The sequence below is a fragment of the Ixodes scapularis genome, unplaced genomic scaffold, assembly GCF_016920785.2.
Source record: "Ixodes scapularis isolate PalLabHiFi unplaced genomic scaffold, ASM1692078v2 PGA_scaffold7__128_contigs__length_106722199, whole genome shotgun sequence".
Taxonomy (NCBI): Eukaryota; Metazoa; Arthropoda; class Arachnida; order Ixodida; family Ixodidae; genus Ixodes; species Ixodes scapularis.
Genome location: NW_024609882.1, coordinates 54,604,058 through 54,617,774, shown reverse-complemented (window position 1 = coordinate 54,617,774; position 13,717 = coordinate 54,604,058). Strand labels below are relative to the sequence as shown.

General features: G+C 48.3%; 1 protein-coding gene across 2 annotated transcripts; it reads left to right on the top strand.

The window, feature by feature from the left end:
- The first annotated feature begins 10,092 nt into the window (after window positions 1-10,092).
- Window positions 10,093-13,491, top strand: LOC120846693 (salivary cystatin-L2-like). 2 transcript variants are annotated; one of them, XM_040218547.2, is made up of 3 exons: window positions 10,093-10,320; window positions 12,244-12,342; window positions 13,264-13,491. In XM_040218547.2, the coding sequence occupies exons 1-3, from the start codon at window positions 10,123-10,125 to the stop codon at window positions 13,372-13,374; spliced, it is 408 nt and encodes a 135-aa protein (XP_040074481.1). In that variant the 5' UTR covers window positions 10,093-10,122; the 3' UTR covers window positions 13,375-13,491. The 2 variants fall into 2 exon arrangements, with proteins under 2 accessions (XP_040074481.1, XP_040074478.1); XM_040218544.2 differs by having other exon boundaries at window positions 12,244-12,351.
- The last annotated feature ends 226 nt before the right edge of the window (window positions 13,492-13,717 follow it).

Genomic DNA, 13,717 nt, shown 5'->3' with positions numbered 1-13,717 from the left:
AGGCTACCCTCACATTCCGATAAACATTTTCGAGATGTAGACGGAAGCATAAAAGCGGGCTCCTGACTGCTAACCAGGACCTGTTGGCGAGTTTAACTGTCCCGCTTGCTGGCTTCCCAACTGAACGGGTTCGCACTGCGGGAGAAGCTCCTTTATTTGTAGCCGATACTGCAAGCAACACACTTTATGAGCACTGATCATATTGTATTGCGAGTAAGCATGAAATTCAAAAGCCTGACCGCACTACCAGGAGGATCACATTAAAATGGCGCTGACATTTATTCCTGCATTTTCTATAAATGGGCCGAAGAGTATATATGCGGAAGTACTGAATTTATTTGTTAGTATTATTATCATGATTATAAAAGTAAAATGTTTTACTTTCCGTGTAATGGTGATTGTTTTTTTATTACGTTATGTTTTGCGTACTTACACCGCGGCGTTACTTCCTTTTACGCTTGTGTGCTTCGCATACGCTTGTGTGAGTATGCTAGTGTAGCTCTTCGGCGTAGTTTTTATTTTTTACCCGCAATAAAAATATTACTATCGTAAATTCGTACTGTATCACACGCACTCCTTTTAATTTTGTTTTACAAAACTTGAAAGAATAAAGCAGAGAGGACGAGGACGGGAACAGGACATCTTTGTTGAAAGATGTCCTGTTCCCGTCCTCGTCCTCTCTGTTTTATTCTTTCAAGTTTTGTATCTATTAACCGACACGCTCGTTTTCAATTGTAATTTTGTTTTGAGCTACCATTTGGTGATCTCCCCAAGGAACTGAATACAAATTTATTTTATGCTTTTTATTGTGTGTGTGGAGTCATATCTGAACTATTTGTAAGGTTAAGACAACGGGGACCAAAGATGAAACGTTCAACGGCCCCATCATAGAACTCTGCAATTCGGGTCGGCACAGGCCAGCTGTCAAGGCGCACTGGGCGAAGAACTGCTCGGATTCTTTAGACCCACAGCCGCGAATACCAAATAAAAACAAACTATCTCAAAGGGGCTGACGGCCCTGCTAAATATATCATACAAATCGTCCTTGTGTGAACATGCATAATCAGCTGGTCGGGCAAGTTAACGTACGATTCTAAAACAATTGCGTGAGTCGGCCTGCTCTGGTGCTGGAATGAAGCTAATTTTTATCAAAAAAACTTCTTAGTGACACTACTGAAAACAAACTCGCGCTTAATATTCGTAACTAACTTTCGAGCGGCTAACACCATCAATATACTAAAAAAAGAAAAAGAACATGCACGAACGTTACGCGGGAGAGGGGTTCATACTGCGGCGGGACTCGGGCGATGGGGACGGTGAAGCCTCAAAGATGGCGCCGAGCCTCTGATAATACCCGTGGCTGCTGAGGGATGGCGCTAACAATGAATAAGGTTTATTAGAGCGTCGCTCTTGAGGAGGAGGGGAGGCTACTGAGAGAAGGGTATGTCCCACCTTCTCTTCTGTACACTCTCCTTCTTTACTCCTCCTCTCTTCTTTTCCTCCATCTCTCCTCCTGCTTCCTCCTCCTTCTCTCATCCTCCTCCCCCTCAAACCCTCCATGATCATACTTCCTCCTCCTCCTCTCATTCTCCGCCCCTCCTTCTCCCCCTCCCTTCCCCCTCGTGACGTCACTCGTGAGCCTAGTGACCCTTCTTACGTCACTCGTGAAGGCCTCGTGTGAATGTCGCGACCTTCACTTGAAGGGCGGGACCTTCGTTGGTGACCTTCACCAGTGGCCTTCATGACGTCACTCGTGACTTTAGTGACCCTGGTGACGTCACATGACGAGATATGAGACGTCATTTTGGGAAACGTCTATTAATGCAGCGCGCGGTTACGCCGACGGAGACGGAGACACCACTGAAGCCGGTAACGGGCGGCTAAGAACGTCACTCTGAAAAGAAATACATACGCACATTTCTTTGTACACGAGACAAACTTCTGTACAAATTGATAGAAATTTGGGTACAAAATTTTTGTACAAACTCGCACAAATTTTTACTCATTTTATATAAAATACGCATTTGGACACTTTTATCGTACAAATGTATTAAAGAATAAAAACACGTGTGCAAATGTGTGTACAAATTCGTACACGAATTTGCACACAAGGCAAGAGAAACTAAAGATAGCGCTCGCTTATTGCACCCATTCCAGTTGGTAAGGCCTTTGTTGAAACACCGACCTCAATCGGCCGGTAGGACCTGCCTAGACTTACCAAGGATTTGTATAGCGGCTGGCCTAGGTCCCATACGTTTCTGGCAGCCTAGCTACAACTCCAAAGTGCACCATGACCCTCCCAGGTCACGGGTCATCCTGAGAAGCCCAGGACTTTGACACAGTGAAACAGGCTTATCGGCCCAGAACACGTCTTCCTTTTCAGTTTACCTGCAGAGAAACTTTGGTACGCTGGTAGCCCCTCGAGAAACCTGTCCGACCGTTCTATTTGTATTGTCAGTTAACACATTCAAATTTAAGGAAATTAACACTTTCGAAAATGAACGCGCTGTATTTGTTTCTGACGGGTTTTTGTGAAACGAGGTAGGCGAGTCGAAACCGATACCGTGATCGGTGTTTCCCCAAGATGCTTTGCGCGACGCTACGGCGCTATGATCGCTTCAATTTTGCGAGAGGTCTATTGCCACAGAAGTTACTAGACGGCGCGCACTTTTGAAAGGTGTCAATTGTGCTCAGGGTTTACCTTGAAGATGAAAAACTTTAGCGCTAGCCACTGTCCTCATAAAAAAGTGGTTGGAACATTGTTTCTTCGCTTAAGGAATACTTTGTGTAGTGCTAGGCAGGAAACACTGCGTCAAAAAATATACCCATGCCTTCGAAAGGGTACGACCTTGGATAAAATTAGGAAAGTTTGTTGAACGTCAGGTTGCTTACACTATTTTGTCTTTAATTTGTTACGTTCTGAAAATTAGAAGTAGCAGCAAGTCGTTTGGTTAGCTCCTTTTTACACTCTATTAGACGCATGTGAGCTTCTAATTTTCCACGTCCATGGAAGCAAACATTCAACTGCAGGAATGCATCACACATTACTGGATTGTTTCCTTTTCTTGCAAGGTCGATCTGTGAACCTGACTTTACTGCTTGCATATAACACAAGGCCCTAACCCCTTACTGTGATACGTTCTTCGAAATGAAACAAAGTGACAACTCTGGAAAAATATTGTGTACTATATGTGATTTTTTTTTTCATTTTACATCACACGGAATCAAGCAACATCTTCCAACTTGTGCAAACATGTTGATCTTAATGGTCATAATTAAAAACTGCGGAGACGAGGAGAGAGGAGGGTGGAGAGTGGTTCAAACCACACGTTTTAAGCATGACATCCGGCCATTTGACAGTTTATATCTCCGAGAAAGTTGGAAAGCACGAAATGAAAATCTGGCGCACTTATATGCACGGGACGGATTGTGAGGGCGTTCACGTGCTCTTCATCCATATCTATATGAGGATCGTCTGTGTCTCGAAACTCAGACGCCAATGATTCCCCACTGAAACTTCTTCCTCTAGAAAGAACCTCAGATTTACCGAAAAATAGTAAAGCCTTTTACTAATTTAGATAATTGCCAAATAAAAAAACAACAACAACAAACAACAACATAATTGTTAGGCTTTAGCAAACCAGAGGTTAAGAACCGTCGATAAACAAAAATGAAAGAAGTTAGCTTAAGTTAATTCATAATATTGCCGCGCGCCAAGTAGGCAGCAAGGCCGTAGCCTAATGGTTATCGCGCTTGCCTCCCACGCGAAGGGCCAGGGTTCGATTCCTGGCCGCGACTATGCATTTTTGTTAACACTGTAATGTGATGCTCTGGTGAAATCGAGAAGCGTCTAGCTGATTCGAGGTCAGAATGTTCTACGCATCGAACCTTCTACGTCGAATGCTCCAGAAGCCGACGTGTGTACAAAAGCGGCTCCGCGGGCAAGCCGGAGCCAGTTTCGCCCAAGCGTTCGACTGTGCTGTTACGCCGACTTCGACGCCCACGACGCTCTCTTATTATCTTTTGTACCCTTTTATTTTTGGCACAAGTTCGCCACATTAAACGTTTATTTCTTCCTGTTTATTTATTGTTTTTTAGTCACCACCCGTGACATTTTGGTGGAGGTGCTGGGTACCGCATGTCCGTGCAGCGCAGCCCTCCGAGTTCCCGCAGTACAAGTCCAAACCCAAGCTCCCGAGGACCCAACGAAGACCAGATCGAGACTCGCTCAAGTCGCCGCACCCAAGGGCTACACCCGAAGTACGGACTTTTACCACCCAGGACCAGGCAGCAGACGATGGCCAACCAGTCGCAGACCCCCGCCGCTCCAGCCGTCGTTTATCTGCCCGTCGCACCGCGGACGGCTGCTCCATTCCACGGCAAGCAGCACGAAGACGTCGAGGACTGGCTTCAACAGTACGAGCGGGTGGCCCAGCACAACCGGTGGACGGACGACCAGCGCCTGCAGAACCTTTACTTCGTGCTCGAAGGAACGGCCAGGCACTGGTTCGAGAATCGGGAGACTTCGTTGATCTCGTGGACCGCCTGCAAGAATGAGTTGAGGCGAACTTTCACTAACCAGTATCGACGGGAGAGGGCCGAGGACCTTCTTCGAATGAGAACCCAGGGCGCAAACGAGACCATCACCAGTTTCGCCGAGGATGTCCTGCGCCTGGTCACTCGCGCCGACCCTCAAGCTACCGACGAAAAGAAGTTGCGGATCCTGATGCGAGGCGTACGAGACGCTCACTTCCATCGAGCTCCTGCCGTCGCTGCACCCACGGCGTCAAGCTGCACCCTCAGCCCCAATATTCCGGGGATCCGAGAAATAGTCCGGGACATCGTCCGTGAAGAACTGAAGAAGCTGATACCTGCCGCCGAACGTCCAGCTTCACTCTCGATCGCCGAGATTGTTCGAGAAGAGGTCCAGCAAGCGCTCCAGCCAGACGTTCTCGCCGACGCCGCACCGGAACCACCAGCTGTGACCTATGCCGCCGTTGTTCGTCGTCCGCAGCCTCCTATTCCTCGGCAGTACCCATCTGCACCCCAACGAGAAGTCTCTTCGCCGCAGTACGCCCCGCGCCAAGAGCAGAGTGGACTTCGAAAGACCGACGTGTGGCGCACGGATGACGGACGCCCGGTGTGCTTCCACTGCGGGGAGGCTGACCACGTTTACCGGAGGTGCCCCTACCGCCAGCTCGGCCTGCGAGGATTCGCTCCAAACGACCGTCGACCTCGTTTTGGAGAACGACCAAGGGACATCGAGGAATACCTCCGTCGCCCTCCGTCTCCAGCGCCCACCGCACCACGAGGTTCCCGTTCTCCATCCCCCCGACGTTCCGCGTCGCCTTTCCGTTGGTCGCGCCGTGACAGCCTGTCCCCCCTGTCTCGTCGGGAAAACTAAGTGCGGCGACGCCTGGAGGTGCCGTTGCCGAAGACGACCCGAGTAAAGAGCCTCCAAGAACGCCGGAGCGCTCACACACTCCCGACGCCACGCATCGCTACGACGCGCCTGCAACGGTGTCCAACAACCTAAACGTCGTCATCGACGGCCACGACGCATCGGCACTCGTGGACACCGGAGCAGACTACTGAGTCTTGAGTGGGAGGCTCTCCCGCCGCCTTCGAAAAGTCATGACGCCGTGGGAAGGACCCCAAATACGAACCGCCTGAGGACATCTCATCACACCAGTCGGGAGATGCACTGCTCGCGTCGAGATCCACGGTGAAACGTGCCTTGTCAAGTTCGTCGTTCTGCAAGACTGTTCGAGGGACGTTATCCTCGGAATGGACTTTCTCTGCGAGTATGGCGCCGTCATCGACCTCGGAACAAACCGGCTGACGCTACGAAAACCTGCTCCACCAGCGGAGGAACCCCAAGCGACGTCACCCACGGTCCGAGTCCTCGCAAACCACGTAAACCTACCACCGCGGTCGAGTGTTTTCGTACTTGTCGGAATCGATGAAGCTTCCTGTGGCGAAGGTCTTCTCGAGGGAAGCCTCCAATTGCTCCTGGGAAGAGGCATAGGCGTCGCAAGGGGAGTAGCTGAACTTCAGGATGGGCGGACTGTGGCCCTCATGACGAACTTCCGAAACGAAACGCAACACCTCACGAAAGGTGCAGCCGTGGGCCACGTCGAGAAACTCCGAAACCCCGCCGAAATCACCGCGATTACTGACGAATCCTCGCCGCCCCAGCAAGACAGTACGTCGCCAGCGCAGCTCGACATTGACCCTAAGCTTCCGGACCCTAAACGGCGTCAGCTGGTTAACCTCGTCGCCGAATACCGCGACTGCTTTGCGACGTCGTCGAAGGTGCGCCAGTCCGCGGTTGCCAAGCACCGCATCGTTACCGAGGACGACGCGCGCCCTGTGCATCGATCGCCGTACAGAGTCTCCGCTAAGGAAAGGGAGGTGATCCATCAGCAAGTTCAAGAGATGCTGAATGACGACACAATTCAACCTTCAAGCAGTCCATGGGCCTCTCCAGTCGTGCTGGTTAAGAAAAAGGACGGAACTCTTTGGTTCTGCGTGGACTACCGGCAGCTCAACACGGTTACGAAGAAAGACGTCTACCCACTCCCCCGCATCGACGACACTCTAGACCGGCTGCGCCACTCTCGATACTTTTCATCGATGGACCTGAAGAGCGGCTCCTGGCAAATCGAGGTCGACGAACGGGATCGAGAGAAGACAGCCTTCGTCACGCCGGATGGACTGTACGAGTTCAAGGTGATGCCCTTTGGACTATGCACGGCGTCAGCAACTTTCCAGCGTGTCATGGACACCGTACTGGCAGGGCTGAAGTGGCAAAGTTGTCTCGTCTACCTTGACGACGTCGCAGTATTTTCAGCTGACTTCGACGAGCACTTGAGACGACTCCGAGCTGTTCTTCAAGCCATTCAGACCGCCGGACTCACACTCAAGCCGTCAAAGTGCCGGTTCGCCTATGACGAACTGAAGTTCCTTGGCCACGTGGTTAGTAACGAAGGCGTCCGCCCAGACCCCGAGAAGACTCGCGCCGTCGCGGCATTTCCAGCGCCGACAGATAAAAAGGCCGTGCAAAGATTCCTTGGACTTTGTGCCTATTATCGACGCTTCGTTCGGGATTTCGCAAGGATTTCCGCACCACTTACGAATCTCACGAAAGACGCCGAGAAGTTTGAATGGGCCGAGGAGCAACAGCAGGCATTCGACGAACTGAAACGACGACTCCAGACTCCTCCTGTGCTTGGAGATTTCGACCAAGATGCGGAAAGAAAAATTCACACGGACGCAAGTAACGTGGGACTGGGCGCAGTACTAGTCCAAGTGCAAGAAGGCATCGAGCGAGTCGTCGCCTACGGAAGTCGGATATTGTCCAAGGCGGAGAAAAATTACTCCACGACTGAGAAAGAATGCCTTGCGGTCATCTGGGCAATAACGAAGTTTCGTCCGTACTTGTACGGGAGCCCGTTCAGTGTAGTCACGGACCACCACTCGCTCTGCTGGCTTGCGAACCTGAAGGACTCGTCAGGACGCCTCGCTCGATGGAGTCTTCGACTACAAGAGTTCAACATGACAGTGGTCTATATGTCAGGCCGCAAGCACAGCGACGCCGACGGCCTGTCCAGAGCCCCCGTCGAAACCCCTTCCGGCTGCAGCGACGACAATGACGACGAGTGCTTCCTAGGAGCAGTGAACACTGACGATATGGCACGACGTCAACGGGACGATCCTGAGCTGCGCGCATTAATCGAGCACCTGGAAGGGGGCAGGAGTACCGTGACACGTGTCTTCTCACGAGTACCGCCGACCTTCGCCATCCTACAAGTTGTATTCTACGAAGAGAACTTCGGCGACAACAACACACCGTGGTTGCTGGTAATCCCGAATGACCTTCGAGAGGAGATCTTCCAAGCCTACCACGACGACCCGACATCCGCACACCTTGGTTACAGCCGGATACTGGCCCGTATTCGTGAAAAGTATTACTGGCCGAAGCTCCCCAAGACCGTCCACCTATACACACGATCATGCCACGAGTGCCAGCGACGCAAGAAACCGCCGACAAGGCCGGCCGGACTTCTACAGCCCATTTCTCCTCCAACTGCACCCTTCCAGCAGATCGGAATGGATCTACTTGGTCCTTTTCCGCCTTCGATGTCGGGGAACCGCTGGATCATCGTCGCCACAGATTATCTCACGCGGTACGCCGAAACGAAAGCTCTTCCTTCAGGGACTGCTGTGGAAGTCGCCAAGTTTTTCATCGAGTCCATGGTCCTCCGGCACGGCGCTCCCGAAGTTCTGATTACAGATCGCGGATCTTCGTTCATGGCCCAGCTGACGCAAGAGATCCTTCGTCTCAGTGGCACCGGCCATCGTCGAACCACTGCATACCACCCGCAGACCAACGGGCTGACCGAGCGACTCAACAAGACAATCGCCGATATGATCTCTATGTACGTCGACGTAGAGCACAGGACGTGGGACGAGGTGTTGCCCTACGTCACGTTTGCCTACAATACGGCTGTTCAGGAGACCACTGGATTCACCCCTTTCCAGCTGGTACATGGTCGGAAGGTAACGACCATGCTGGACGCAATGCTGCCCCATGAACCATCTGACAATGAGGGCGACGACGCCCAGGCGGTTGCTCAACGCGCCGAAGAAGTCCGCCAGCTCGCCCGACTCATGATTCAAGACCAGCAACGCGTCTACGCGGGCCGCTACAACCTTCGTCGCAGGGACGTTCACTTCCAGCCCGGAGACAGGGTGTGGGTGTGGACGCCCATCCGTCGCCGCGGCCTCAGTGAGAAACTGCTGAAACGGTACTTTGGACCATACAAGGTACTTCGTCGCCTCGGCGAGCTGAACTACGAGGTGATGCCCGACGGAACAAGAACATCATCACGCCGCCCACCACGACCTGAAGTCGTCCACGTCGTGCGCCTGAAGCCGTACTACGCTCGATAGGACTGTGGATCTTATGTGTTTCAAGTGACTCTTTAGTTTGCCGTTCTTTTTATGTGCTTTGTATTGTTTTGGGGTGCATCGGGGCGATGCACTTTTTAAGGGGGGAGTAATGCCGCGCGCCAAGTAGGTAGCGCGGCCATAGCCTAATGGTTATCGCGTTTGCCTCCCACGCGAAGGGCCAGGGTTCGATTCCTGGCCGCGACTATGCATTTTTGTTAACACTGTATTGTGATGTTCTGGTGAAATCGAGAACCGTCTAGCTGATTCAAGGTCAGAATGTTCTACGCATCGAACCTTCTACGTCGAATGCTCCAGAAGCCAACGTGTGTACAAAAGCGGCTCCGCGGGCAAGCCAGAGCCAGTTTCGCCCAAGCGTTCGACTCTGCTGTTACGCCGACTTCGACGCCCGCGACGCTCTCTTATTATCTTTTGCACCCTTTTATTTTTGGCACAGGTTCGCCACATTAAACGTTTATTTCTTTCTTTTTATTTATTGTTTTTTAGTCACCACCCGTGACAATATATTCCGTTGTTCATGCACCAGTCCCGACAGCCATTTTGTCATATTTTTGATTAAATTTTGTTTCTCAAAACTGAACCGGGATGCCGCCTTAAAACAATTAACTTCCTAAGTAGATGTTTCAGGACCGCCCGAAGTGCTTGACGTAGACATTGCATTTACTGCAGCGGCTAGCTGGTACTGAAGTATTTACCCGAGGTAAAAATTACTCCCGTCTGTGATCGCCTTTGGCTTCCACTGTTCCCTTATGCAAGTTGTGTTATTCATGTCGTAAAATGCTAACGTGCTGTTTGCATGAAAGCTCATGTTTAGCAACGCCGTGTGTAGGCACTGAGCATGCGCAGCTGCCATATCGGCGTAAGATGAAGAGCGCAGGCGGCAGGCCCAGAGCAGCGCTACCTGTTGGTGTATTGATAAGGTTCAGAGGCTGTGAACATCTTGTGGATGCATTTCGATAATCTATGATAATTTTCTGAAGTGTTTCCTTTTTACATGAAGGAGGGAAATTGGAAGCTCACATGCCTCCAATTGTATCGCTGATAACGAAGTCACAATGTTATTGCACCGCCCGATATCAATTGCAGACGGTATAAATCGGCTCGAGAGAGTACCGCAGCTTCACTGTTCGACGCCAGAGCCATTCCGAGATGAGTATCGTGAAGACAGCGCTCCTTGTCGTCCTCGGCGTCGTTTGTGTCTCCTCGGACTTTCCCGGGGTCTGGAGGAGGCACCACCCGGACGTGGACCACCGCTACAAAGAGTGGGCACACTTGGCCATCTCCTCTCAAGTCGAGGACAGGACCAACTTCGACACCCTCATGACGCTCATCAGCGTCGAGTCTCAGGTAACGCGTCCTCAAGATGTTGCAGTTTGGAGACCTCATCTAAAGAGGGATATGCGGCTTCCAAGCGAACTTCTATTGTACTCGTTACTTGTAATGAAATTACGCGTAACTAGGGCTGGACAATTCATCGGTCAACCTACCGAACAATCGATTAAGGGTTTAATCGAGCCTAATAGTTTAACCGGTTAATCGGTAAAATTTGGAAGAAGCGAAAGAGAGTAAAATTTAAACGCATTCACCACGCAGACGTGGACGAGTACTCCTGTATGAAGGACACCATTAGGAAAACTTTTAACCTAAAGTAAACTGTAAGGGGTAGATTAGTAGCTTCAGACAAGTTTAGAAGGTTACGCGTGTCCCTGCCAATTTATTGCCGCTCGAGGGTCCATTCAGGGTAGCGGAGATTATATTGACAATAGAAGTAGCTCTTGCCTCATGGAGCTGAAGTAATCATCTGTGAGTGTGAGTGTCTTTCAACTATTCTAAAGTACACCTCAAGGTTTATTTATAAACGATATTTTCTATTGCACACTTGATCAAACATTCAACAAAAGTAAAAAAAAAAAAACATTAACTTTTAGAATTATTTTGGAAATATACGAGAGCAATGTATCTATACTTTATCGATTAAAGCGTGGCGATTTGTGGGTTAAAATTTTTCACCGACGCCTAGCCCTACTTGTAACCGAATACGTTTTGGAGTAATTTTATACTCACATAAATATATTTATTAGGACTCAATACGCACTTTCAAAGGTGATTACTTTTTTAAGCAGCTCTAATGGTAACTATTTTCCGTTCTCTTTGTAATGGCACGCATTGAATTGTACTGGTTTAAAGCAAGGCATCCTCGACCCAAACCTCCAACTGAAGGACATTGGTTCACCAACTTGTGGATTAAGAACTTAAATATTCTATAGTTCTGTTATTCTAATCAATAAGGAGTAGTATGAAAAACACGTTTTCAAACCGGCCAAACGATTGGTTTAATAAACTCTGGGAATCGGTGCAATAAAGATTACTTTTTCAGATAACAGAAAATTATTTTTTCGCTGATTGATCTAAGTGATCTAACTGACTACCTTTTAACACAAAGTAAGTGAAATTGTAATCGGTTACCTTTTAGAGTATTGTGTACAAGACGACTAGTCCGAAGTCACCCCATTGCGAGGATTCTGCTGTGGACCCGGCGATGTGCATTCGTTTTCCCCCACGCCATTCTGGTTTACTCGATGTGGAGTGCACACAGGTAGTGTGGCGAAACGCGGATTTGTTTCCAAGCAGCGTGATGGCATATTAAAGTATTAATAACACGCCTTGCTACAATAAAAATTCGAAGGCACAGGTGATCCGAGGACCAGTGTAATTTCTAAGCGGGGTACACATTTTTGTACCCACAAGCCATAACAGCAAATGCCTTCACTGAGCATCACGCATCTTACAAAACATTCGCCGTGGCGAGTGAATCTTTTGAGGCGTCAAAACGGCCAACTAGGAAAGCTAAGTTGCAAAAAAGAAATATGTTATAACATGATTGTTGAGGTTGACGCATGAACAACGGAATAAGTATTGAGAATTAAATAAAACTTATTTTCACTCATTGTAGTCATCGTCGCTTCTCAAGCTCTGGTTTACTGCAGTCTAACGTTGATTTATTCTATTTGCTTTCTATCTAAAAAAGATGAACGGCTTTAATTTTGTTTAGATTCTTAAACATTCTTTTAGGAAGAAGAGATTTCAATGGGAGATAATCAGCACCTGAGTTTCAAGATACACATATCCGCTGCAGCGTAGAGGTATATATGAAATTAAATTGAAAGCTCTCATCATCCTTCCCGTGTAAGCGAGCTCATTTGGAGTTTTTAAACTTCCTCGAGCTCATAAGCTATGAAATTTCATGATCTTGTTGTCATATATTTGCAGGTAATTGCGGGTGTGGACTACAAACTCAAGATGAAGGTCGCTGAATCCGACTGCGTGATTGGAGTGGACTTGTACAGCAGGGAACGTTGCCACCTCAAGGTCGATGTTGTGAGTATTCGGCTCTTACTCTCTTAAAGCTTTTCTTTTGGCTTGCCATAAACTATTCATTACACGTCATTTATGTATTATAGTTGCCAGGAATTTAATCCTGCAATTATATATTTTAGTAAAAAATATTTGGAACCATACAACGCTCTCGCAATGCGCTTCTCACTCAGTGCCATCGCACTTTCTGTATCTTTACTTATTACTAGAATAATTAAAATATCTGTAATTACTTATTTTTGGAGCACTTGTTTATTCAGTTGAGTATATTTACGGGAACACAACTTCACTAAGTATCAGATTAGTTTAGGAAGTACAAAAGTTACTTGTATCCGTTAATATTTCTTCTTCCCTAGCTAATGGCGATCATTGTTTGTGCACGTTTTCTACAAAAAAATCCTCGAACGAAATCTCCGAGGATGTTTGTCTAAAATTAGTACATTATGAAGACATGTAATCTACAGTTCGGTGATTCTATTTCAATATTAGATCAAAAAAGATAGGTTTCAAACCGGTAGAAATATCTGTCGTTTTGAAAATCTCATGTAGTCGGAAAAGTGAAATTGAATATTTTTTAACCAAGTATCGTTGTAGATCTAAACGACTATTTTTGTCGAAAAACTCGTAAAAGACTGCATGCAGTATGGCTGCAAAGCGAACCGGACATAAGGAGGTTTTAGTAGATTGTTACGATAAATCCGACAGCGAGACTCGATACATATACGATTTACTTGCAAAGCAGCCGAAGAGATATCGGATATCGTTAACGGGTTACAGGAACGATATACTAACCCATTTAAAAGCCTTCTGCAATCAGATGCCTTCCCCCCCATTAGTAAAGGTAAAGTGTCATAATATGTGTCCCGGCTCTTAGTGCTTTCCTTTGAAGTTTTGGTGTCTGTTTCTACTTTGCAGCCTTACATGATCTGTACAGCAGTGGTCAACTATAGGCCCTGGGAGCACAAAGCCAGCCTCAAGTCATACAACTGCAGCGATCGTGTCTACGGGGGGAAGTCAGCTGAATGATCTGCGTGAACCAATGCAAAGCGCAATTTCTTCCTCGTGCACGCGTTGATTTGTCATCTCTATATCCGTGACACAGAGGAAAGTCAATAAAATGTCATTTCTGACGAGGAAAAAGTATAAACGTTTAACGCTGTTTTTATTCAGCAAGCTTTCGGTTTCTTCCGTAAATTACAACGACCTATATTTTCACACGGTTTGGTTGAATTGCTTGCAAGCGGCGCTCAGAGGTCTTTGTACTTCCATACTCCTGGAGGTCCTCCTGATATGCTGTAATAGGAACTCCATGGAGTGGAGTAAACCTTGTGATGTAGGGCGGAAGGCTGCGCCAATTGGTAGTGATTTA